Source organism: Magnolia sinica, chromosome 13 (genome assembly GCF_029962835.1).
Source record: "Magnolia sinica isolate HGM2019 chromosome 13, MsV1, whole genome shotgun sequence".
In the NCBI taxonomy this organism is placed as follows: domain Eukaryota; kingdom Viridiplantae; phylum Streptophyta; class Magnoliopsida; order Magnoliales; family Magnoliaceae; genus Magnolia; species Magnolia sinica.
In genome coordinates, this window is record NC_080585.1 from 34,505,778 (window position 1) to 34,529,573 (window position 23,796).

Below are 23,796 nucleotides of genomic sequence, written 5' to 3' on the forward strand. Positions count from 1 at the left end.
AGATGGGGCAAGATCATTAGTCGTCGTGGACATGTCGACCCTGGCCCGGGTCGACCGATGGATAGACAAAGTCGACGAATGATGGATGTCGACCTCATCTATCTGTGCGGTGACATGAACCGCATGAGTTTTTGTGGCAGGCTGCAATTGTGCACCAGTCCCACCGAAGTAACTCTCCCAGCAGGAAACCGCCTCCCTCCAATTCTTGAATGCCCAGTGTCTCCCTCCATTGAATCCCTCAACCTCCAGCCTAGCATCGTCCCATGTCAGATAAATGCTGGGTCGACGGCCCACAAGAACGACATAGTACTTCTCTTTTGCCATCCGCATTGACATGTGTATTATTGGCATGTTCAAGGTGCAGCAAGTCTGAATGTGCATATACTAAATACAAAAAATTGACCCGTTACAAATAAATCAAAAATATTATCAGAGGATTTGAATTTCAAATAATTGATAATACGTACCCTTCGTCCATACGATGTGTGTAGCTCTATCTGTCTTAATGTGCTGAGCAACAAGCATGTGGCAGAACATATGTAAACTATATTAAACTATAAAATTAGAGTATTACTACACCAGTCAAATTGGTATACACGGTATACCAATTGTATAAATCCAAAAAATCCAGAAAAAAACAAACAAACAATCCCCAGCATATAAAAAAGTTATTACAGTCCCATAAAATAACAGATCAACACAACGACGGGTAAGAGCATGTTAGACCGAACCAACTCCTGCATTGACATCGTTCTCACAGAGTGTTCTCCTCAGCCACTCAACGCGCCTCTCGGGTCAGAGACTGACAAAGAACGATGCCAGCTTCTCGTCCTTGCTCAACAGCTGACCAACTTTGATAAATTCTGAGTTGGTCAACCCTTGCACCTCTTCAAGAACATCAAGTACCTTACTAGTACGATTTACCTCCTTGCCTAGGCCAAAATCGCGCATAGCCTCTGCAACCGTATTAAGGGAGATGCCGAGTACGTCGCAGGGATGAGGAGGCCGCATACGTTTCTTTGATGCACCTCCATCTCGATTACATTCAGAATCTGGAGTCCGACTAGGAGTGCCACGGGTTTCGCGTCTTTCCATCGATGGAGTATCTGATGAAAAATTTCTGCTTGATGAGTACGATACGTGGTCCTAAGAGAGGTCAATGGTATCATCCAGATCATCTTCAGCATCTCTCTAGGACTCATTGAGATTTCACTAAATCCGAGAGGATGACATGGCCATAATTGTACTTCCTTGCACATATCGTCTAGTTGCCTGATCGGATCCGACGATGACCGCAAGGTCATGCATTCTCTCAATTCTTTTCCCGCGTAGATGTTTAGCACGCGGGTGAGACTGCAACCGTAAAATATAGTTGTAAGTTAGGAAAAATACATTCGATAGATGGGTTTGTGAATGTGTTATGGAAAATGCACTTATATAAATCATACCTTAAGGTAATCCTCCCAGACCTCATCAGGGGCCGTAACGACCATGCGCTCATTATCCCATTCGAACCCACTAGCCGCCAGCATGTCCTTGACGGTAATATATTCGTGCTTGTAATACCTCAGACGGTTCTGCACATTCTGCCGGTTGACGGGTATGCCCGTATGCTTCATGACCTCTTCTGTCATTGCTTGGTAGGCTTCCCTCTTGAAACCATTATCTACCTTACGTCCCAAAGCAACCTGTTCTAGCAGGACATCAAAAAGCACTTGATCTATTTCTGCACTCCATTTTATTTTAGCCGCTCGAGACAGAGGCTCTGCAAGGGATTTGACCGTCTTTCCACGTGGTGAACTTCGAGTCGGCATCACAGTTGTCCTAATCGGTGATACAGTCGGTGTTGAACTATGATTAGACCTTAGGTCTGCCATGTCACTTATGCATGCAGGACATGTAAAGTACATATTAATTACATTCAATGTCAACCTTCTTAGTGTGAGAAATGGAACATTGTTGATCAACAATATGGTGCATCCATATGCACATAGCTAAATTTCTATAGTTAAGTAATAAATATTATGAGGACTTAAGTATTATTCGGTCAGCAGGTAAAATTGCAAAAGGGAGAAGTGAAAATAAATTAGCTATCTACTCCTACTATTCTGTTGTGCATCTGCTTACATTTGAGTAGCAATATCATCCCGCACTAGATTCCAAGTATCCTTTTCTTGTTGAGTGACGCGTAGCAACTATTGCCTTTCGTCAATTGTTGACACCTCATGTGGTGTTGGGTTACTCTCCTCTGAAGGAAAAGATCCATCTTCATGAGACTGAAGTATGGATCGTATGAAATTGTGTAGCATGTAGCACGCTACAACAATTTTCACTTGTGTGTGAAACTCAAACTGACTAGCCGTCTTCAATATGGGAAATTTGTTTTTCATTACACCAAAACAATGCTCGATTGCATTACGTAATTGCGTATGTCGGTAATTAAACAGCTCATTCATATTCGCAGGCGCTCTCCCGGTTCCATACTCTTGTAAGTGGTATCGCACGCCTTGGTATGGAGCCATAAAACCGGTTGAATGCGCATATCCAGCGTCGACAACATAATATTTCCCTACACATTTAAATAAATGTTCCATTAAATGGATACTCGAATATTTCACAAGTATTAAATGGAGGAGTAATCTAGAAGGGATGTAACCATTACCATGCGGTACATGTAATGGATCATCTGATCAGGTCAGAGCGTTGTGCAGCACCCTCGCATTCGAGGCTGAACCCTCCCAACCAGCTAATATGTAAAGGAAATTTATGTCAAATGAATATGCCATGAGTACATTTTATGAGAGGAATCTTTTTTGATTGCGGAAGCTCGCATGATCTGCAGACTGGACCTGAGCAGGTATGTGTGTCCCGTCAATTGCACCAACACAGTCCTATATGCATTTCATCAAATTTCTTTTAGGGTCAGATTTGTTATTAGGGGTATGAGTATAGCAACATACATATACATTGATTGTTAATGAAATTGATACCTGAAAGTATGGAGCCCAACTGATATTCATTTGAATCTCGGGTGGTGTTTTTGTACTTGGCTGTTTAACAAACTTTGGGTATAATGATACAATCGCATCCAAAACGCGGTTAAAGTGACAGCTAACGGTTTCACCGGATCAAATAAATTTGTGCCCTATGACCCTATTGCGAACATTATGGCCAACGATAAGAAGGAACATAACCACCTGTTCTTCTAGACTCACATGATGAGTGTCATGCAAATGTGTCTTCTCGCGAAGTGTAGTACATAACTCAAAGAAAGCATCTTGACTCATCCTGAGTTGAGTTAGATAATCCACGTCTATCGCCTGAATGATAGAGTTGATGAACCTCGCCCGCTCATTGTCACCGTGTCACGCCGGTTGTTTGAACAAGTATACGCGACAGTATTCCCCTACAACTGCTACACAAGCTGCCATCGCTTGCATGACAATAGCCCTTTCCCTCTCTTCTTCCTCATCACTGTCCATTCCAGATCCAACGGTGTGCACCTCTCCTGATGGATTTTGTAAGTTTTAAAACACTTACATCACATCGGGCCCAACCAGTGCTGCCTGGACGGATTTCAATGTCAATGAAATAACAACAATTATACTGATTAAATCTTTATTATATTTTCAAAGCGATCCATAATATCCTATAAGGTATATTAGATCCATTGCTCCATTCGACCCCCAACAAATGCTACAAGTTGGATGTCATTTAAACACCAACCACAATGTCCTCTATTTACTTTATAAGTTGTCATGAAACCCAAAATTATCCTTAAATGACACCACTATCGGATGAATTACATAGGAAAATTTACGTGTTCAAACAGGAAACATAAATTTATGGGCAGTGTTTTCTAAATTTAAGAAGATCTAAAGTTCAACTGAAGAACAATTTAGGAAACAGTGCAATCATGCCATGCCTGACACTTGTTACGTCTACAACCGAAAAGAATACCTGCGTTAACAAGATGTGGTACATACCTGGATATCAACTAAAAGTAGGTCATGTGCAATGAATTTCGTTTGTTACTCAAAGTAGTAGATCCCGTAACCTGAACGTATGGAAATATAATAGAAAATTAGGAGTATATGGTTTAAGCTGGCCCAAAATATTTAATCTTCATACTGTGAGGAAGTTGGGCCAAAATATATAACACATCCTACATCACTGAAACTAAACAGAAATATCTTGGGTGTGTATTGTTCTTCACTCGAACAGTGAGTAATTACAGGCAGGACTCGAGCACGTCAGAGCTAGTGCATACAAACGTAATATGCTAGTTCAATGGGCTTTGCGTGCCTTGTTGTTGCGCAAGGTTGTTGCATGTCAATTTACATATTATGAATTTGAGATTGATAATTCTTTTATCTATGATATATCATGCCCTGAGTTTCTCCAAGTGGATCTCATGATTTAGTGGTTCAAATCAATTATCTGATGGAAAGGCCCACCATGGATGAGCAATGCCCCAAAAATCTCATGGCTTGGACATTCCATCCCAAACTTTTTCCATCAGTGGTCAGTAGTGGCTGGAAGGTGAAAAAAAGGGCAGCAGCTGGGTAAATGGAAAGAAGGACGTGATATTGGATGGATAGATGTTTTCTTTAGACCTACATTTGAGTGGTTAAGATTGTCTTGTGGAGGGGATTTGGGGGCATGGTCCATCCATGTGAGCCTGAATAACTAACATGCAAAAATTGCACTGATCAGATTATCTTATCAATCCTTGATTTATCTGTATTTTCCATAGCCATTCATTTTTTCCAAGCCATGGGATGGTTACGATTGCCTAACAAAAGTTATTCTTTAGAATCATATACAACCCATGATTGGCCTTAACAAATAGATGGATCAAATATGTTGATCGGACCTATTTTATATATATAGGGTCGATGGCAAATGAAACATGAAAAACAACTATATCATATCAACATGAATCTCAAAACTGAGATTTGAAGTTGAAACTGAAATTGAAAATGAGACGATATGTATATCATAGTTGAAGTGATTCTGAAAGACGAAACTAAACATGAAACCGAGACATGAAAATAAACAGCCATAGAAGTTTGAACTGTATATGAAATTGAAACAATTTGAAACCGAATTTGAAACTAAGACTAAACACATGAAGTATGTTAAGTAGGATCTCAAACCAGGTTTCAGAATCTGAAACTGAAACTCGAAACCAGTCTCGTATAATAGTGCACACACACTTACAATTCAATAATGAAATTGAATGTGAAACTAAGACTAAACATATACACGAGTGGATCTCAACTATGTAATTGAATATGAAACTGAAACATGAAACAAAGTACCTATACCATATGTAAATGAATCTCAAAAGTAAATATGAAACTGAAACTTAAAACAAAAATGAGAATAAATGTATATCACAGTGCAAGTGAATCTGATACTGAAACTTTAAACCAAAAATATATGGCAGTGCAAATAATATCTGTAATCTGATTTTAATGGTGAACATGAAAATGATTCTAATCATGTACAGGAGTGGATCTGAAATCTGAACCTGAAAATGAAACATGAAGCAAAGCAGCTATTTCATATCAACATGAATCTAAAAACTGAGATTTGAAACTGAAACTGAAATTGAAAATGAGACGATATGTATATCATAGTTCAAGTGATTTTGAAAGATGAAACTGAAATTGAAACCGAAACATGAAAATAAACAGCCATAGAAGTTCGAACTGTATATGAAATCTGAAACAGTTTGCAACTGAATTTGAAACTAAGGCTAAACACATGAAGTATGTCAACCAGGATCTCAAACCAGGTTTCAGAATCTGAAACTGAAACTTGAAACCAGTCCCATATAACAGTGCACACATGTTTACAATTCAATAATGAAATTGAATGTTGTTCACTCCCCAAGTATAGGATTGTGATGTAGTAATAAACTCGGTGAGACCGAGATCGAATCCCAAGGGACTGAAACCTGTACGTAATCTGAAGCTAACTAGAACTAGAACTAGAATGAGATGAAATCTAAATCGAGTGTGATTTGAGGAATAATGATGAAATACTAATCTAAAACTTAAGGAATTCAGAGGAAGGACACTAGGGATTCAGAGGATCCACTTATAGAGATCAGGGAGATCTTATGCCTGCATCAAGAATCATGGAAATTAAATTGAACTTATTTGATCTAGTTTTCACGAGATGAAAGGTATATGAATTAGAATGGATTCCATCACCAAACCATGCCCAGGAGACAGGGCAAATAACAGAATTAAACTAATTACCAACCAATCAACAATGCCTGAAGGTTAGGAAGGGTACCGTCATCCGACCATGCCCATGAGACGATGGTGAACAACAGGGCGTCCTGACGTCATAAACATCAAAAGGAGGAAGAAATACTCAAAACTATCGCAGATCTATTGTAATTTCAGTCACAACAAACCATTAAAAATAACTGAAATTATTCCTTTTAATTTGAACAAAAATCAACATCAGTCAGTCTAAACAATAAGCACAAGCAAAGTCTCTCCCATCAGACTACAAGCTTCACCCCTTAGCCCTAGCTAAGAGGTTTAGCCACACACGAATGGGCTGGACTTTTTAAATAAAGCAAATAAAAAGAAAAAGAAAAAGAAAAGAACAAGAAAAAACTAGATATCCACTTCTCTCTTCCTGCTCACGTCCAGCCTTCGCCAAGCCCCTCTCCTTCCTTGAATGATCATCCTCTGGTTGAATGGAAAGGCGTCATTTATAGAAAGAATTTATGCACAAGTCACGTTCCAACTAGGAGTTGGATTCCATTCCTGTGTATCCTGTTTCCTACATAGGGGTGATCGGACGCTCGTTATTGTCCACTGATGTACTTTCGATCCCATCTGTCAGCATGGGGACAGACCAAATCTCCTTCCCTATCATCTGGATGGTCCGGATCCTACACTCAGATCGTATGAATGGGCCACAACAGTTCCCAGTGGAGGACAGTGTGTGCGCAACCTAGTCGCGCACTCTGTTCTGCGCAGTGAAAATGAGAAAACAGTTCGCATGTAGTGGCTGTTACGGGGCCCATTGATCAGGCCTTCCTGATCCGACGTCCTGGCCGAGATTGGGACTTGCGTCCTGTGATTTTGGGTGGTGCGGATCGTCCGCCGATCGAGCTGAATCGTCCGGCTTTCATGGACGCAGCAATTTGCGCTAACTTCTTGCGCTGATACTTTGGTGGGGCCCATGGTCGGATTTTTCAGAGAAATCCACCCCGTACATCAGTTTCTCCTTGAAAAACCGTTTGGAGATAGACAGTTTTGGATTTTCGATACTGTGGCCCACTGAATCCGTGCTTCAGCCGTCCGACCTGCGTCTAAACGCTCTCTTCCCGTGTGTGCGTGAATTGTTGCAGATGGTCACCATCTCTATGGTCGACGCCCCCCTTGGATGCATTGGAAGGCTTGGATCATCGCATCAGATGATGAAGATGGCCCACTGAATTTGTTGGTGCGGACGCTGAGGAAACAGAGTTCCGTTTCTGTTCTTTGAAGAAGGAGCGGTCTGGTGCGCTGCGAACGTGCACACCCATATACACGTTCGTACTGGTGTAGGGTCCACAGTGATGTTCATGGTAAATCCACTCCGTCCGTCCATTTTCTCATCTCATTTCAACGGTTGAGACCAAATTTGAAGCATATCCAGATAGCAGGTGGGCCCAAAATCAGAGTTTTAGGGGCTGATCTATTCGTTGGGCCATTTTCACAAGGATCGAATGGATGAAATTCGACAGGTACGGTTAATTTCTGGTCCTCAGGCCATGTATGAAGTTTCGAGCTGAGCGGATGGTGGGAACCCTGTGATCTTGCATCCTAGCTGACTTTCAGGCCCGTTTGCACTTCAGTTTCTTGGTTTTCTTAGATTTCTGGCATCGATCTTGGTCTCCTAGAGTCCCGTCCATTGCCTTGGTGATTCCTGAGTGTTAAATCCATGCTTTTAACATCCTTTTCGGTCCAGGCTCGTAAATACACCTTGCATCACAAACATGATTAAATTAGGCCATCACACAGTATCATATTCGTAAAAGCAGGTAATAACTGGGGTCTGATATGCAATATTTGACCCTTAACACAACCCCCAACCAGCATTTTGCTAGTCCCGAGCAAAGTATGCAAAAAGAATAAGTTGAGAATTACAGGACAATTTCTATGAACTCGAGTGATTTTTGAAAAGCAATCTAGATACGCGAATTCTAAGATGCATGAATGTTGGGCATTACTTCCTCCTGGAATCAAGCACACAATAAATTTCATAATTAAGTTTAAAGTATTTATGTATTAATTAGAACAATTCTAAACATTAAGTACCATGAGTGTATAATGAAATCTCGGCTTATCATCAAGGTTCACTTCTCTATTTCATGATGTCATTGGTACTCAACAAAAGCATTTAGGACCACCAAAACCTAAATTAAACTTGCCCCATTCTTCCAGCTTTTAATGATTTATACACTATATCAACTTTTTACTAGTAACACCAAGGAGGGGAATTGAATCCGCACCTATAGGGAGCAAACCTATGGTGAAGACCGTACACCCAACCTTTTTGAAATATCAACCTTGGGGAATCAAATCCTCACCTATAGGGAGCAAACCTCTGGTGAAGAGCATCCGCCCACTCCTTTCAATTTCTCAAGTTGGTTCCTTTCAAGCTTAGTGATCACCAAATTAATCCTTCAATATCTAGTGGAACCTTAATGTGTAAGCGAGATGTGATATGTAAAATTATGATTCAATCAATGTTTAAAACTTCTAATCATGGATTAATAGTTCTAACTTAACTATGAAATCTAACAAATAGTTGAATCCAAGAGTCATAAATTTCAACATCACTTATCTTATAATTCTAAATCTAAGATGGCCGTCAAAGTCACTTCGAATTCATACGAAATTCTAGAAAAATTTTAAAATTTTCACAATTTTTGCTCAAAACCAAGAAAACACTGATTAGGAAACCTAATCTCCCCAACCCCCGACCAAAAATCTACATTGTCTTCAATGTAAAAGAAATAAGCATGCAATGCACATGGGACTACGAAAATATAAGAGGAGTGATGGAAAGATAGTACCTGGATGAAAGAATCAAGAGGCTTTCCAAAGATATCTACGTAAGAGCGGGTCAGCACAAGAGAGAAACCAAAAAAAAATAAAAATAACAAAAATAAAATCCTACCTACACCACTTTCGCAGGTGCTCTCGATTGCATTTAGCGTATGCAACAAGCCTTTAAACCCCTAGGTTGCCCCTAGTGGACGAGTTGTAGTCTCGTGAGGGTTTGCAGCAATGTTACCCACAAACATTGAACTAACTAACTAGGAAAATGAAAAGCTGGGTTGGCTCCCAGGAGCGCTAAGTTTATCGTCTATCCTAAAACAGAATAAAGGAAACTACCCTAGTCCTATGGAAACAGGAAACCTACCTATACCTCCATCAGACTAGGAGATCAATCCTGGTAAACAGGATCAGTCAGAGGTATGAACATGTCCTCTGAATCAAATTTCTCGACAAATGGCTTTAAGCGATGTCCATTTACTTTAAACTCTTTGCCATTGTCAAGATCTCTTATCTCAACAGCCCCATGAGGATACGCAGTGACCACAATGTAAGGGCCAGTCCAACGAGATCGAAGCTTACCTGGAAAGAGATGTAATCGAGAATTATACAAAAGGACTTTTTGACCAGGTGTGAATGATTTCCGTAGAATACGTTGGTCATGAAACACCTTCATTCTGTCTTTGTAAATTCTCGAGTTTTCGTACGCATCGTTTTGGATTTCTTCAAGTTCATTTAATTGAAGTTTACGTAGCAAGCCAGCGTTGTCCAGATTGAAATTCAGATTTTTGATCGCCCAGTACGCTTTATGTTCTAACTCTACAGGCAAGTGACAAGCTTTTCCATAGACCAGTCTAAAGGGAGATGTTCCAATAGGGGTTTTGAAAGCAGTACGGTATGCCCATAAGGCATCGGTCAATCGGATTGACCAATCCTTACGATCAGGGTTAACCGTTTTTTCTAGGATATGTTTGATCTCCCTATTGAAAATCTCAGCTTGTCCACTTGTCTGTGGATGGTATGGGGTGCTCACCTTATGAGAGATACCGTATTTCTTCATTAAGCTCTCGAATGGTCTATTACAAAAGTGTGAGCCCCCATGACTAATGATGGCTCGAGGCGTCCCGAACCACGAAAGGATGTTCTCTTTTAAGAATTTAATGACCGTGCGATGGTCATTATTTCGGCACGGAATTGCTTCGACCCATTTAGTGATATAATCTACGGCGAACAAAATATACAAATTTTCAAATGATTAGGGGAATGGTCCCATGAAATCGATGTCCCAACAGTCAAATACTTATATGATAAGGATGTGATTCAAAGGCATCATATTTCAACGGGATAATGCTCCCAATTTTTGACAACGCTCACAAGCCTTGCAAAACTCATGAGTGTCCCTGAACATAGTGGGCCAATAAAAGCCACACTGTAAAATCTTGGCCGTGATTTTTTTAGCAGAAAAGTGACCATCACAGGCCTGTGAGTGACAGAAGGAGATGACACTCTGATGCTCATCGTCTGGTATACATCTCCTTAGGATCTGGTCTGGGCAATATTTAAACAAATATGGATTGTCTCAGAAAAAGTTGCGTAGCTTGGTGAAAAATTTCTTCTTATCTTGCACAGTCCAATGTGTCGGTATGGAACCTATGGCAAGATAATTAGCAATATCAGCGAACCAAGGTGAATGGGAGACTCTGAACAGTTGTTCATCAGGGAACATATCATTGATATGGGTCGCCTCAAGGGAATCGGAGGTATTAAGGCGAGACAGATGATCGGCCACTACGTTCTCTACTTCCTTTTTATCTTTAATTTTTAAATTAAATTCTTGGAGTAGAAGGATCCATCGTATCAAGCGGGGCTTAAAATCATTCTTAGAAAGAAGATACTTAAGTGCCGTATGATCTGTGTAGATAATGATCTTGGATCCGATCAAGTAGGAACTAAATTTATCCAAAGTGAACACTACGGCTAGGAGTTCCTTTTCCGTAGTCGAATAGTTCACTTGGGCAGAATTTAAAGTTCTACTTGCGTAATGAATGATGTAGGGCCTCTTATCTTTTCTCTAGCCTAAAACCGCCCCAAGAGCATAATCAGAAGCGTCGCACATAAGCTCAAAAGGAAGGTTCCAATCGGGTGGCTGCATGATGGGTGCAATGGTTAACATGCCCTTAAGCTTGGTGAAAGCTTCCTGGCATTGCTCAGTCCACTCGTATGGTGCATCATTTTGCAGAAGATTACATAAGGGACGAGAGAGGAGACAAAAGTCCTTTATGAATCGTCTATAAAACCCTGCTTGTCCTAAGAAGGATCGCACATCTCTGATGTTCTTGGGTGGAGGTAGGTTAGAGATAAGATCGATTTTTGCCTTATCCACCTTGATTCCTTTGGACGAGATAATATGTCCAAGGACAATTCCCTTATGAACCATGAAATGACACTTCTCCCAATTAAGTACCAAGTTCTTCTCTTCACATCTTTTCAGCACACATTTAAGACTCTCTAAGCACTCGCTGAAAGATGAACCAAAAACAGAGAAATCATCCATGAAGATCTCTAGATATTTCCCCACTATATCAGAAAAGATACTCATCATACATCACTGAAAGGTGGCGGGGGCATTACACAATCCGAATGACATCCTTCTGTATGCAAAGGTGCCGTAGGGACATGTAAATGTAGTCTTTTCCTGGTCCTCAGGGGCGATTTCAATTTGATTGTAGCCCGAATACCCGTCAAGGAAACAGTAATAGGAATGACCAGCTAGCCTTTCCAAGATTTGATTAATGAAGGGTAAAGGAAAGTGGTCCTTCCTCGTGACGGTATTCAGCTTCTTGTAGTCAATGTACATTCTTCAACCAGTAGTAACTCTAGTTGGCACGAGTTCATTATTGGCATTGGCTACGATGGTGATCCCGGACTTCTTAGGAACCACCTGAGTTGGACTCACCCATTGACTATCGGATATGGGGTATATGATACCCACATCTAATAGTTTAAGAACCTCGGCCTTAACCACTTCCCTCATGTTTGGATTTAGTCTACGTTGTGATTGCCGAGTGGTCTTAGCATTATCCTCAAGATAAATGCGGTGAGTACAGATCAAGGGGTTGATTCCCTTGAGGTCCGCTATCGTCCATCCAAGGGCTCCCTTATGCTCAATGAGAGTAGAAATGAGCATACTCTCCTGTTCTTTCTCCAGGTGGGCAGAGATCACCACCGGGTATGTCTCATCTTGACCTAAATAGACATATTTTAAATCAGAGGGCAAAGGTTTTAGGTTAAGCTTCGGTGGCTTGAGGTTAGACGGTAGAGGCACTACATCAGTTTGGGGCAACTCTTCAAATTGTGGCCTCCACCGGTTAACTTCAAGTACCGGTGCAGTATCAAGCAAGGCACATGTCTCCCTAATCATGTCATCATCAAAATCATGGGAGTGGGCCAGGCACGTCTCTAGAGGGTCAGAGGATAAGGTCAGAGGTGTCGTATCTTCCACTAAAGAGTCAATCATGTTAATGTCGTGGAAATCGTCATCATCCTCTAAGTTTCTGCCGTTATTGAAAAAAATATTTGACTCTAATGTCATATTCCCAAAAGACATAGTCATGACACCATTCCTGCAATTGATAATTGCGTTTGAAGTGGCAAGGAATGGGCGACCAAGGATGACGGGGATCTGAGTGCTCATGTTATTTATGGGTTCAGTGTCCAGGATGATAAAATCTACAGGGTAGTAAAATCTATCAACTTGGACCAACACATCCTCAATTATCCCTCTTGGTACACGAACAGAGCGATCAGCAAGTTGTAGTGTGGTTAGGGTGGGTTTTAATTCACCCAAACCTAACTGTTTGTATACCGAGTAGGGAATCAAATTGACGCTCGCTCCTAAGTCAAGAAGTGCATGATCAATTCAATGGTCCCCGATTACACATGATATAGTTGGGCTACCGGGATCCTTGAATTTCTGTGGCACATTTTTCTTTAGGATGGCACTCACTTTCTCGGTCAAGAAGATCTTCTTTTGAATACTCTGCCGTTGTTTGGTCGTGCATAAGTCTTTCAAGAATTTGGCATATGAAGGTATCTGTTTTACGACATCAAGTAGAGGAATGTTGACTTTCACTTGTTTCAACACCTTTAGGATATCCTGAGAGTTAGAGAGAGGTTTTGGTGCGACCAACCGTTGGGGAAATGGAGCAGCTGGCTTTTTTAGAAGTTCCGGTTCTAATTTTTATGGGGCCTCACTAGATCCATTATTGTTGTCCTCTTCTGGTTCTTGAGGCTTTTTGGGCCTAACCGGAAGGGTTTTATCAATAATCTTCCCACTCCTAAGAGTGGTGATGGATTTAGCATGCCCCATTTGATATGAAGAGCTGGGATCACTTGTCTCGTATTGCGGTTTAGGATTGGGGAGCGGTTGTGCAGGAAGCATCCCCTTTTCTGTAACCGTCATACATGAATCCATCTTTTGCATAAAGTCTCGCATTGTATGGGTCATCTCTTGCATGGAATTTTGAACCGGTTCTTCTTGAGGTTTCTCCTGATTTGGATTTTGATTGAAGAAACTTTGAAGAGTAGCAGTTTGTCCATTTCTCCAACTAAAGTTTGGATGATTTTTCCAACCAGGATTGTACGTATTAGAGATTGGTCCATTGAAAGGTCTTTGATAATTATTTACAGCATTGGATTGCTCATTCAACACTTCTTGAAAGGCGGGTATTGTATGACAATTTTCAGTTGTATGAATGTTGCAATCACAGATGCCGCAAACAATTTCATTAACCTTATCCTTCTTTCCTTCCATGGCCTCAACTTTCCTTATGAGCGTAGTCACTTTACACTTAAGATCATCCTCTTCTTTCAAGAGATATAATTCACCTTTCTCCTTTAATTGAGTCGGCCTAGACGTGGTGTTTGACTTTGGGTAATAGTCCCATGATTGTGTTTTTTCAGTAAGACTATCGAGGTAATCCCATACCTTGTCAACATTTTTATTAATGAATTCTCCATTACACATTGTCTCGACCATTTGGCGCATGGAAGATGTCAGTCCATCGTAGAAAAAATTTGTAATGCGCACGTTTCAAAGCTGATTGTGGGCATGAACTGACCAAATCCTTGAACCTTTACCAACATTGGTAAAATGTTTCATCCTCCTTTTGGGTGAAGTTCATGATTGCTTTTCTGAGGGTAATCGTTTTATGATGTGGGAAAAATTTCTTTATGAATTCCCTCTGCATGTCATTTCATGTGCCAATGGATCTAGGACGCAGTGAATGTAACCACGTCTTAGCCTTCTCTTTTAAGGAAAAAGGAAAGAGTCTCAGCCTGACTGTGTCCTCAGATACATTTTGAAAATATAAAGTGGCTCTGATCTCATCAAACTCTTTCAAATGTAGATATGGTTCTTTAGATTCAAGCCCATGGAACTTAGGAAGGAGTTGGATAACCCCTGGCTTGATGTCCATATGTCCTGTATTTTCAGAAAAAATCATGCATGAGGGCGTACTCACCCCCGCTGGTTGTAAATAATCTCGTAGAGTACGTGGCGGGGGTGCTTGATACACCTCATTTTCATCCTGAATGTCCTCCACCCTAGGTTGGGGTAGAAGAGGTTCGTTTCCAGCCATCACTTCAATTAACTTAGGGGATTTCGAGTGGTGTCTAGTCCTGCGATGGATAGTCAACCCATCAACCAATCCTCCTTTAGTCAAGAGACGTCGAGTGTTGTCACGGGCCCACTTGGGCATGAAACACTCGAGCCCTCAGTCAAATTCGAAACCTAATCCTAAGAAAGGAAAATAAAATCTAGCAAGAAAGAGAGGTTTGGAAAGAAGTTACCAACTTGGAGTCCCTAAGTTAAAAAAAACCTGCAAAATAAGATAAAATAAGTTAGATTCTAAAAAAAGAGAAGAAAAATCCTTAAAACAAGGATAACAGTAAACTGATTTCTAAAAGGGAGTGGAAATTTCTAAAATAAATTAGGAAAGTTTTAATCTAGAAAGTAAATTACTAAAAGAGGATAGAAAAACAAAAAGTAGAGAGAGAACTTACTGAATTAGAAATTTCTATCTTAAAGGCCTACAAAATAGGAAAGTTAGTTTTTAAACCAAAAGTCTACAAGTAGAAAATTTTTAAAAATAAATTAGGAAACAAAGTTAGATTCTAAAGAGCCAAAATTAGAAAGAATTTCTAAAAAGGAAAATAACTAACCTAGTTTCTAAAAAAAAAAGAGGAAAGTTTCTAAAAATAAACTATTTCCTACAAATAGGAAAAAACTTAGAATTAGAAAATTTCTAAAATTTAAACCCTAATTTTAAAAGTAGAAAAAGTAGAGAAATTAGGAAAGAATTACCAATTTAGAAACTTATGTCAGGATCCTACAAAACAGGAAAACAAGTTAGTTTTAGAAATCAAATAAAAATCTAAGACTAAAGTTAGTCAAATCCTAATCTTAAACTAATTCTAAACCTAATTAATTTTAGAGAATCGCAACCGTCAGTCCCCGGCAACGGCGCCAAAAACTTGTTCACTCCCCAAGTATAGGGTTGTGATGTAGTAATAAACTCGGTGAGACCGAGATCGAATCCCAAGGGACTGAAACTTGTACGTAATCTGAAGCTAACTAGAACTAGAACTAGAATGAGATGAAATCTAAATCGAGTGTGATTTGAGGAATAATGATGAAATACTAATCTAAAACTTAAGGAATTCAGAGGAAGGACACTAGGGATTCAGAGGATCCACTTATAGAGATCAGGGAGATCTTATGCCTGCATCAAGAATCATGGAAATTAAACTGAACTTATTTGATCTAGTTTTCACAAGATGAAAGGTATATGAATTAGAATGGATTCCATCACCAAACCATGCCCAGGAGACAAGGCAAACAACAGAATTAAACTAATTACCAACCAATCAACAATGCCTGAAGGTTAGGAAGGGTACCGTCATCCGACCATGCCCATGAGACGATGGTGAACAACAGGGCTTCCTGACGTCATAAACATCAAAAGGAGGGAGAAATACTCAAAACTATTGCAGATCTATTGTAATTTCAGTCATAACAAACCATTAAAAATAACTGAAAGTATTCCTTTTAATTTGAACAAAAATCAACATCAGTCAGTCTAAACAATAGGCACAAGCAAAGTCTCTCCCATCAGACTACAAGCTTCACCTCTTAGCCCTAGCTAAGAGGTTTAGCCACACATGAATGGGCTGGACTTTTTAAACAAAGCAAATAAAAAGAAAAAGAAAAAGAAAAGAACAAGAAAAAAACCAGATATCCACTTCTCTCTTCCTGCTCACGTCCAGCCTTCGCCAAGCCCCTCTCCTTCCTTGAATGATGATTCTCTCTTGGTTGAATGGAAAGGCGTCATTTATAAAAAGAATTTATGCACAAGTCACGTTCCAACTAGGAGTTGGATTCCATTCCTGCGTATCCTGTTTCCTACATAGGGGAGATCGGACGCTCGTTATTGTCCACTGATGTACTTTCGATCCCATCTGTCAGCATGGGGACAGACCAAATCTCCTTCCCTATCATCTGGATGGTCCGGATCCTACACTCAGATCGTATGAATGGGCCACAACAGTTCCCAGTGGAGGCCAGTGCGTGCGCAACCTAGTTGCGCACTCTGTTCTGCGTAGTGAAAATGAGAAAACAGTTCACATGTAGTGGCTGTTACGGGGCCCATTGATCAGGCCTTCTTGATCCGACGTCCTGGCCGAGATTGGGACTTGTGTCTTGTGATTTTGGGTGGTGCAGATCGTCCGCCGATCGAGCTGAATCATCCGGCTTTCATGGACGCAGCAATTTGTGCCAACTTCTTGCCCTGATACTTTGGTGGGGCCCATGGTCGGATTTTTCAGAGAAATCCACCCCGTACATCAGTTTCTCCTTGAAAAACCGTTTGGAGATAGACAGTTTTGGATTTTCGATACTGTGGCCCACTGAATCCGTGCTTCAGCCGTCCGACATGCGTCTAAACGCTCTCTTCCTGTGTGTGCGTGAATTGTTGTAGATGCTCACCATCTCTATGGTCGACGTGCCCCCTTGGATGCATTGGAAGGCTTGGATCATCGCATCAGATGATGAAGATGGCCCACTGAATTTGTTGGTGCGGACGCTGCGGAAACAGAGTTCCGTTTCTGTTCTTTGAAGAAGGAGCGGTCTGGTGCGCTGCGAACGTGCACACCCATATGCACGTTCGTACTGGTGTAGGGTCCACAGTGATGTTCATGGTAAATCCACTCCGTCCGTCCATTTTCTCATCTCATTTCAACGGTTGAGATCAATTTTGAAGCATATCCAGATAGCAGGTGGGCCCAAAATCAGAGTTTTAGGGACTGATCTATTCGTTGGGCCATTTTCACAAGGATCAAACGGATGAAATTCGACAGGTGCGGTTAATTTCTGGTCCTCAGGCCATGTATGAAGTTTCGAGCTGAGCGGATGGTGGGAACCCTGTGATCTTGCATCCTAGCTGACTTTCAGGCCCGTTTGCACTTCAGTTTCTTAGTTTTCTTGGATTTCTGGCATCGATCTTGGTCTCGTAGAGTCCCGTCCATTGCCTTGGTGATTCCTGAGCGTTAAATCCATGCTTTTAACATTCTTTTCGGTCCAGGCTCGTAAATACATCTTGCATCATAAACATGATTAAGTTGGGCCATCACACAGTATCATATTCGTAAAAGCAGGTAATAACTGGGGTCTGATATGAAATATTTAACCCTTAACAAATGTGAAACTAAGACTAAACAGATACACGAGTGGATCTCAAATATGTAACTAAATATGAAACTGAATCATGAAATAAAGCAACTATACCATATCTAAATCCATCTCAAAAGTAAATATGAAACTGAAATTGAAATTGAAAATGAGAGTAAATGTATATCACAGTTTAAGCGAATCTGATACTAAAACTTGAAACCAAAAATATATAGTAGTGCAAATAATATCTGTAATAGGATTTTAGTGGTGAACATGAAAATGATTCTAATCATGTACACAAGTGGATCCGAAATCTGAAACTGAAAATGAAACATGAAGGAAAACAGCTATACCATATCAACATGAATCTCAAAATTGATATTTGAAACTGAAACTGAATTTGAAAATGAGACGATATGTATATCATAATTCAAGTGATTCTGAAAGACGAAATTGAAACATAAAAATAAACAGTCATAGAAGTTCGAACTGTATATGAAATCTGCCCACAGTTTGAAAATGAATTTGAAACTAAGACTAAACACATGAAGTATGTCAAGAAGGATCTCAAACCAAGTTTCAGAAACTGATATTGAAACTTGAAACCACTAATATATAACAATGCACATATGTTTATAATTTATTAACTGAAACTGAATATGAAACTAAGACTAAACATATAAATGAGTGGATCTCAAATACGAAATTGAATATGAAACTGAAACATGAAACAAAGCTACTATACCATATCTAAATGAATCTCAAAACGTAAATTTGAAACTAAAAATGAGTATGAAAATGAGATTAAATGTATATCACAGTTCAAGTGAATCTGAAAAATGAAAGTGAAATTGAAACCAAGGGACTGGAATTCATAGTTCAATCCTCATTCATATTGAGGGACTAGATTTCTAAATGTAATCATGTTATTTACAAATTGATATCCTACTTCGTTTCAAACCTGATTTTAAGCCACTTTTCGCCCTTTGCCTGACTTTTGGAATAACATGATTGTTTAGGGGTGTCCATGCATATCTGAATGGATTGGATGGCTTGTAAAAAGAGTGGACCCCACACAGGCAATCTGGAAGGATTTTAATGGTCTGACACTCCTGAATTTTCAATTGGCCTTAACTTTGGCAGCCAATGACACATGAGAGGGCGCATTTGATAAACAAATCAGATGTTATTTCACATCACAGTGGGCCCCCACAGAATTTTTTGGTACCACTAACAAATCAAGACTGGCAGATAGAATCGACTGAATCGAAATCTCAGGGACCATGTAATTGTTAGCCTGAGAACAGACAACTAATGGTTGGCAACAATTAGATGGCTGTTAACAATCTAAATGTACTTATACAACAGGAAAAATAACCAAATCTTAAACCGTTGAAACAAATTCTACTTATCTGTGGAAAGTAAAATTGTTTAGAGTAAATTGCCATGAATTTAATCCAAATCAACAATAACATGCCAGTATATACTATTGTTGATAAAATCAGTAAGCATTTTCAGAACATTGGATGCAGTGCAAAAGAACCTAGCAGCCCGGTTCATAGCATAATCTTGAAGAATAAAACAGAGAACCAACATAAACCATCCATTCCATATCATTTTCACTGTTGAAGGCACGAAGGAAAAAAAGAAAAGAAAATTAGAATGAAAAAACAAAAATCATTGAAAGAGGGAAATCATTTGTTCGAAAGGCTGCATGGACATAAATAAAAAAGGTACAAGTCTATAATCATATAACAAGTAAAAAGTATATGAATATAGCCTCCGAAGTAAACAACAATTAAATCAATATAAATCTAATAGTCCAAAACACATTGTAATTTCCATAATAGAGGATCATAGCATGCAGGAGGCAAAAACCTCAACTTCTAGTAGAAATAGAAAAATCGGATCAACACGCAGGTTGCGGAACCTCCATTAGGATAGCAGCAACTATGCAATCCCTCAAAATAGAAATCCAGTTACATGTAGGAGGCAAAAGCCCCAATTCATACTAGAAAATGGTAGTCAAACCGACATGCATGTTGTGGAACCAATGTTAGGATGTCTATAACAGTGAAAGCCCTCAATTTTGAAGGCCAGTAACACATGAAGGAGGCAAAAGCCTGATTTTTTTATCAGAAATGGAAAGTCGGACCAGCATGCATGAAGAAATCGAGCCTTTCAGGAAAGCATCAGGCAAGAAATGCTGAAGGAAATACATACCTCGTCCTGATCTTCACCACCGCCAAATTACAGTGAGGAAGACGAGCATTGTGGCCTGGTATTTGTACACATACTTGATGGAAAATACCTTCACGCCAGAAATATTTCTCTCGCCATCTTCCTCTTTCTTCATGACGGCCTGCGCGCCTTCATCCCGTTGTCCGTACGATGGGATGGGAGAAATTTCAATAGAATTGGCTCGAGGACGCAGTGGGATGGCAGCGAATCCCATCGGGATTTCTTACATCCCTTGCCCGTAGACTGAAACAATGAGGTGAATCCCATGGGATTGCCATCTTCCACAGGTTAGAGACCTACCCAAACAAACCCATGGGATGGACGGGTGGGATATCGTGATCCCATCCCTCTTAATTCCACGGGATCTGCCCAGCCAAACAGGCCCTTAGGGGATAAGATGATGGGATGTAAAGCGTTAAAATGATACTGGAAAGACTTGGATTTCTAATGTGGTAGGGTCCGCAATTCCGACAAACCATAGAGCATACGTCCAGAGAATGTCTAGAGGAGAAAGAAGGTTAAGAGGTGATGTGATAACACTAAAATGTTATGCAAGAGGATTAGGATATCATAAGTTTCTCATGTATCAGGATTCGGAGTTTCGGCAAGTCACAGAGCATAAATTCGATGGTAACCTAGAGAAGCAGGGGGGTCGGGAAGGGAAGTAATGATATGATCGATGAAATATGAATGCTATTGATAATGACATGATCTTTGTCTTATACTTAAAATGACTTGGATGCTTGGGTGCACCATGGTTGGGAATGGTTGACCTAAGTAGAACTGTGAGGCTAAGAGATAGCTGAAGGAGGTTAGAGGGGCTGAAAAAGATGGGAGCTTGAGAACTCAAGCAGTCCCTCTCACTCTCACTCACTATCTCCGTCTCTCTACTTCTCTTGGTGGGGGCTTACTTGGTTGTTGGTTGGTTGTAGTTAGTGTAAAATGAAAAGAGGAGGGAGGTATTTATAGCCTTTTGGAATGACTTTTATGTAATTTAAGGGTTTATGAAGGGTAACTGATGATGTGATAGTTTTGGATTGATTGAGGGAAGAGAGATGCCATGTGGCACTTTTTTTATAGGTTAAAGGGCTTAGTGATATGGTAAATAGTAAGAATTTTAGGGGTAAAGTGTGTCAAAGGAGAGTTTTCCTCCAGGGGAGCAACAGTTGTTGCTCCAGGAACATTTTCCGAGAGGGGGTGGTAATTGGATTACTGCCTCCTTCTATTTCCTTCCATAGTTTAGCTGGAAGGCTTTCTTCAGGCCTGAAGAATGGCTAAGGGCTCGGATAGTGGCTAAGGGCCCAGTTTTGGAGGCTCGAAAATGGCTTGGATATGGTCCTACTCAGGTAATGGCTTGGCTTAGGTAATGGCTTGGGTTTAACTAGGGTTTGCCTTAGGCTCGGAAATGGCTGAGGTTTTAGGTTTAGTTCATAAGGAACATCCATGCTTCATCAAGTTGCTGGCCTAGGTAGAGTGTCTACAGATGCCCCTCTTTGGTAGAGGTTGCATGCAACCGAATGCCAAAGCGAGTGGATAACTTGCACATATCACATAGGTTTGATGAAAACATTGTGATTGTCCTTGTGCTTTATGCGGCATTACGGGCTACGAATCACAACCCTTTCGCATCAGATCGATAATAACATTGGAGGGTAAATCTAAAAAGTAGTGCCCTAGCGCTTCGCGGCTTTACGGAGATTCCCCTACTGTCTGGATATGTGATGTTCCTCTGCTATGTGATCACCCTAGGAGTACTTTTTTCATTTGATCATCAAAGTGGTTAGCTGCCCTGTGCTTTCTGTGGTCTTACGGGAAACTCACTACGCTGACTTGGACTTGATCAAACTTCCCAAGCATCCCAGACTAGGTATATATAAGTGATCTTTTCCATGCAAGTCTTCCGATTTTGATACATCTGTTACAACTGATCTTTCCCACTCTTTTGAAATAGTTACTTGGACTAGGGTTGGATCGTGCTCACCATCACTTGCATTGCATCTTTATCATTACATGACCGTCTTGACATTAAGATCCAGGCCAACCATGCTTATGTCACATACGAATTCGACAACTCCTGGGGAAACCGAAAGAGGTTGAATCTTATTTTACTATTACACTGGATGCTACTAAGAGGTATAGAAGACCTCCTAATACCTAGGGATACCGAGCACTATTTTTTGAAAATTTTGTTTTAAAAAATATCCTAAATGATGAGCTACACCCCTGGGGATTTTATTACAATGGTTTTCTGAACATTTTTCATAGGCCATCAAAAAGATTTGTCCAATCTTGCGGGAGGGCGTCGTCGTTCGCTTTATATTTTGGCCTTCAATTTTTATTTTTTATTTTTAGAATTTTTAATAAGTCTGACCCTCCTCCACTAGAGCTAGTGGGGATGGCAAAGCCTAATTTTTATTGGAAATGATTTTTTAGAATTTTCTTAAAAGGATCCCTACCAGGAGACCAATGGTCCGTAGGGTTTTTATTGCAAAGATTTTTTTTTTTTTGAGATAAGTCTAGATAGTCCTGTTACATCCACTGGTGGTCTCGTGGGACTTTCAACTGATCTGGTTTTTATTGGAAATAAAAGATTGATTTTTTTGAAAAATATGTTTTTGTGATTTTTTGAAGTGGATCCAATCCTTTATTTCACTTTCTATCAGTTACGATCAAGATTGGTTTTGCTAGATGGTTTAGTGATCCAAACCATCCATATCATGATCTTTATCGTGGATTTCCTGCTGGCTAGAAATCTACAAAATTCGAAGATCCTAGCTATAGAATATATGGCGTTTCTGGAGCTGTGTGTCTGTGTGTGTGTGTGTGTGTAAAATTCAAGATGACCCAATATGTTGTTTCGTGATCCAACGGTTGTGATCGAGATCAATTTTTATTGGAAATATTTTCACACATTTTTTTTCTTGAAATTTCTCCCTCTTTTCTTGAATTTCCTTTATTTTCCTATTCATTTTCTGTCTTCTCCTATTTTCTCTTCAATTTATCACAAATTCCCAATTTCTCATGAGATTTTCATTTTTGTGAGGTGATTCTTTAAATCCCATGAAAATCCATCTCTTCTCCTCCTTTTCCTCTCTTTGCCCGCCGGTCCCTGTTCCTTTCTTGCATCTTACATCACTTCAAAGGGGTTCAAGATGGGTGCCGGTCCGAAGTTGGTCCTTTGTTTCCCTATATCCTCCTCTCATTTCTTATCTTAGAGGCGCCATTGCGGCCTCTTACAAGCTTTACTCTGTCCCTTTTCTTTCCTCCTCTCCCTTCAATTCCTTCTTCCTTAATCCCCTTTTCCAGGTGGCTGCCTCTCTCTTGTACAATTATTTTCATTCTTTGGTGGATTTTGGTACCCATGCCTATGGAACTTGATCTCAACCTTTTCATGGCCATGGGTCCCTCTCTACAAAGGGGAGAAACAAAAATGTGGGACTTTGGGAAGACTATCCCGAAATTCTAGCACCTTAATCTTGTTGGATAGATTCATCCCTCCAATTTTCAAATTTGAGGCCCATTTGACCCCACATATGTAATAATTTTTAATTTTTTTTCTATGTGGAGTGGGGTGTGATAAGAAGGGTGCCCCACCCTTATCTGTGCATGCATTTTCCAGATATATTTTTTTTAAACTACAAATCCTACACAATCCATCTCACATCCTTGTTGGGCCATCGAGAGATGCATCTCTACTTGACAAATGGTGGTACTACAAGAAAACCCACTTTTACTGACGAACATTTT

The 23,796-nt window shown here is 40.1% G+C and overlaps 1 protein-coding gene across 1 annotated transcript; it reads right to left on the reverse strand.

Annotated features, from left to right (window-relative positions):
* Window positions 1-1,212: 1,212 nt before the first annotated feature.
* LOC131224220 (uncharacterized) lies at window positions 1,213-20,263 on the reverse strand. Its single transcript, XM_058219756.1, has 3 exons — window positions 20,120-20,263; window positions 1,449-1,688; window positions 1,213-1,353 (listed from the first exon to the last, which is right to left on the reverse strand). The coding sequence occupies exons 1-3, from the start codon at window positions 20,261-20,263 to the stop codon at window positions 1,213-1,215; spliced, it is 525 nt and encodes a 174-aa protein (XP_058075739.1).
* Between the last annotated feature and the right edge of the window lie 3,533 nt (window positions 20,264-23,796).

Bases quoted from the DNA above. Each gene is read 5' to 3' on its own strand.
- LOC131224220 (XM_058219756.1), bottom strand. From the start codon at position 20,263: ATGGGATTCGCTGCCATCCCACTGCGTCCTCGAGCCAATTCTATTGAA. The intron at 1,689-20,119 runs GTATTTTCCATC...CTGCTAGAACAG, and splicing joins GAAATATTTCTGGCGTGAAG to GTTGCTTTGGGACGTAAGGT. The intron at 1,354-1,448 runs GTATGATTTATA...TTACGGTTGCAG, and splicing joins TCTGGGAGGATTACCTTAAG to TCTCACCCGCGTGCTAAACA.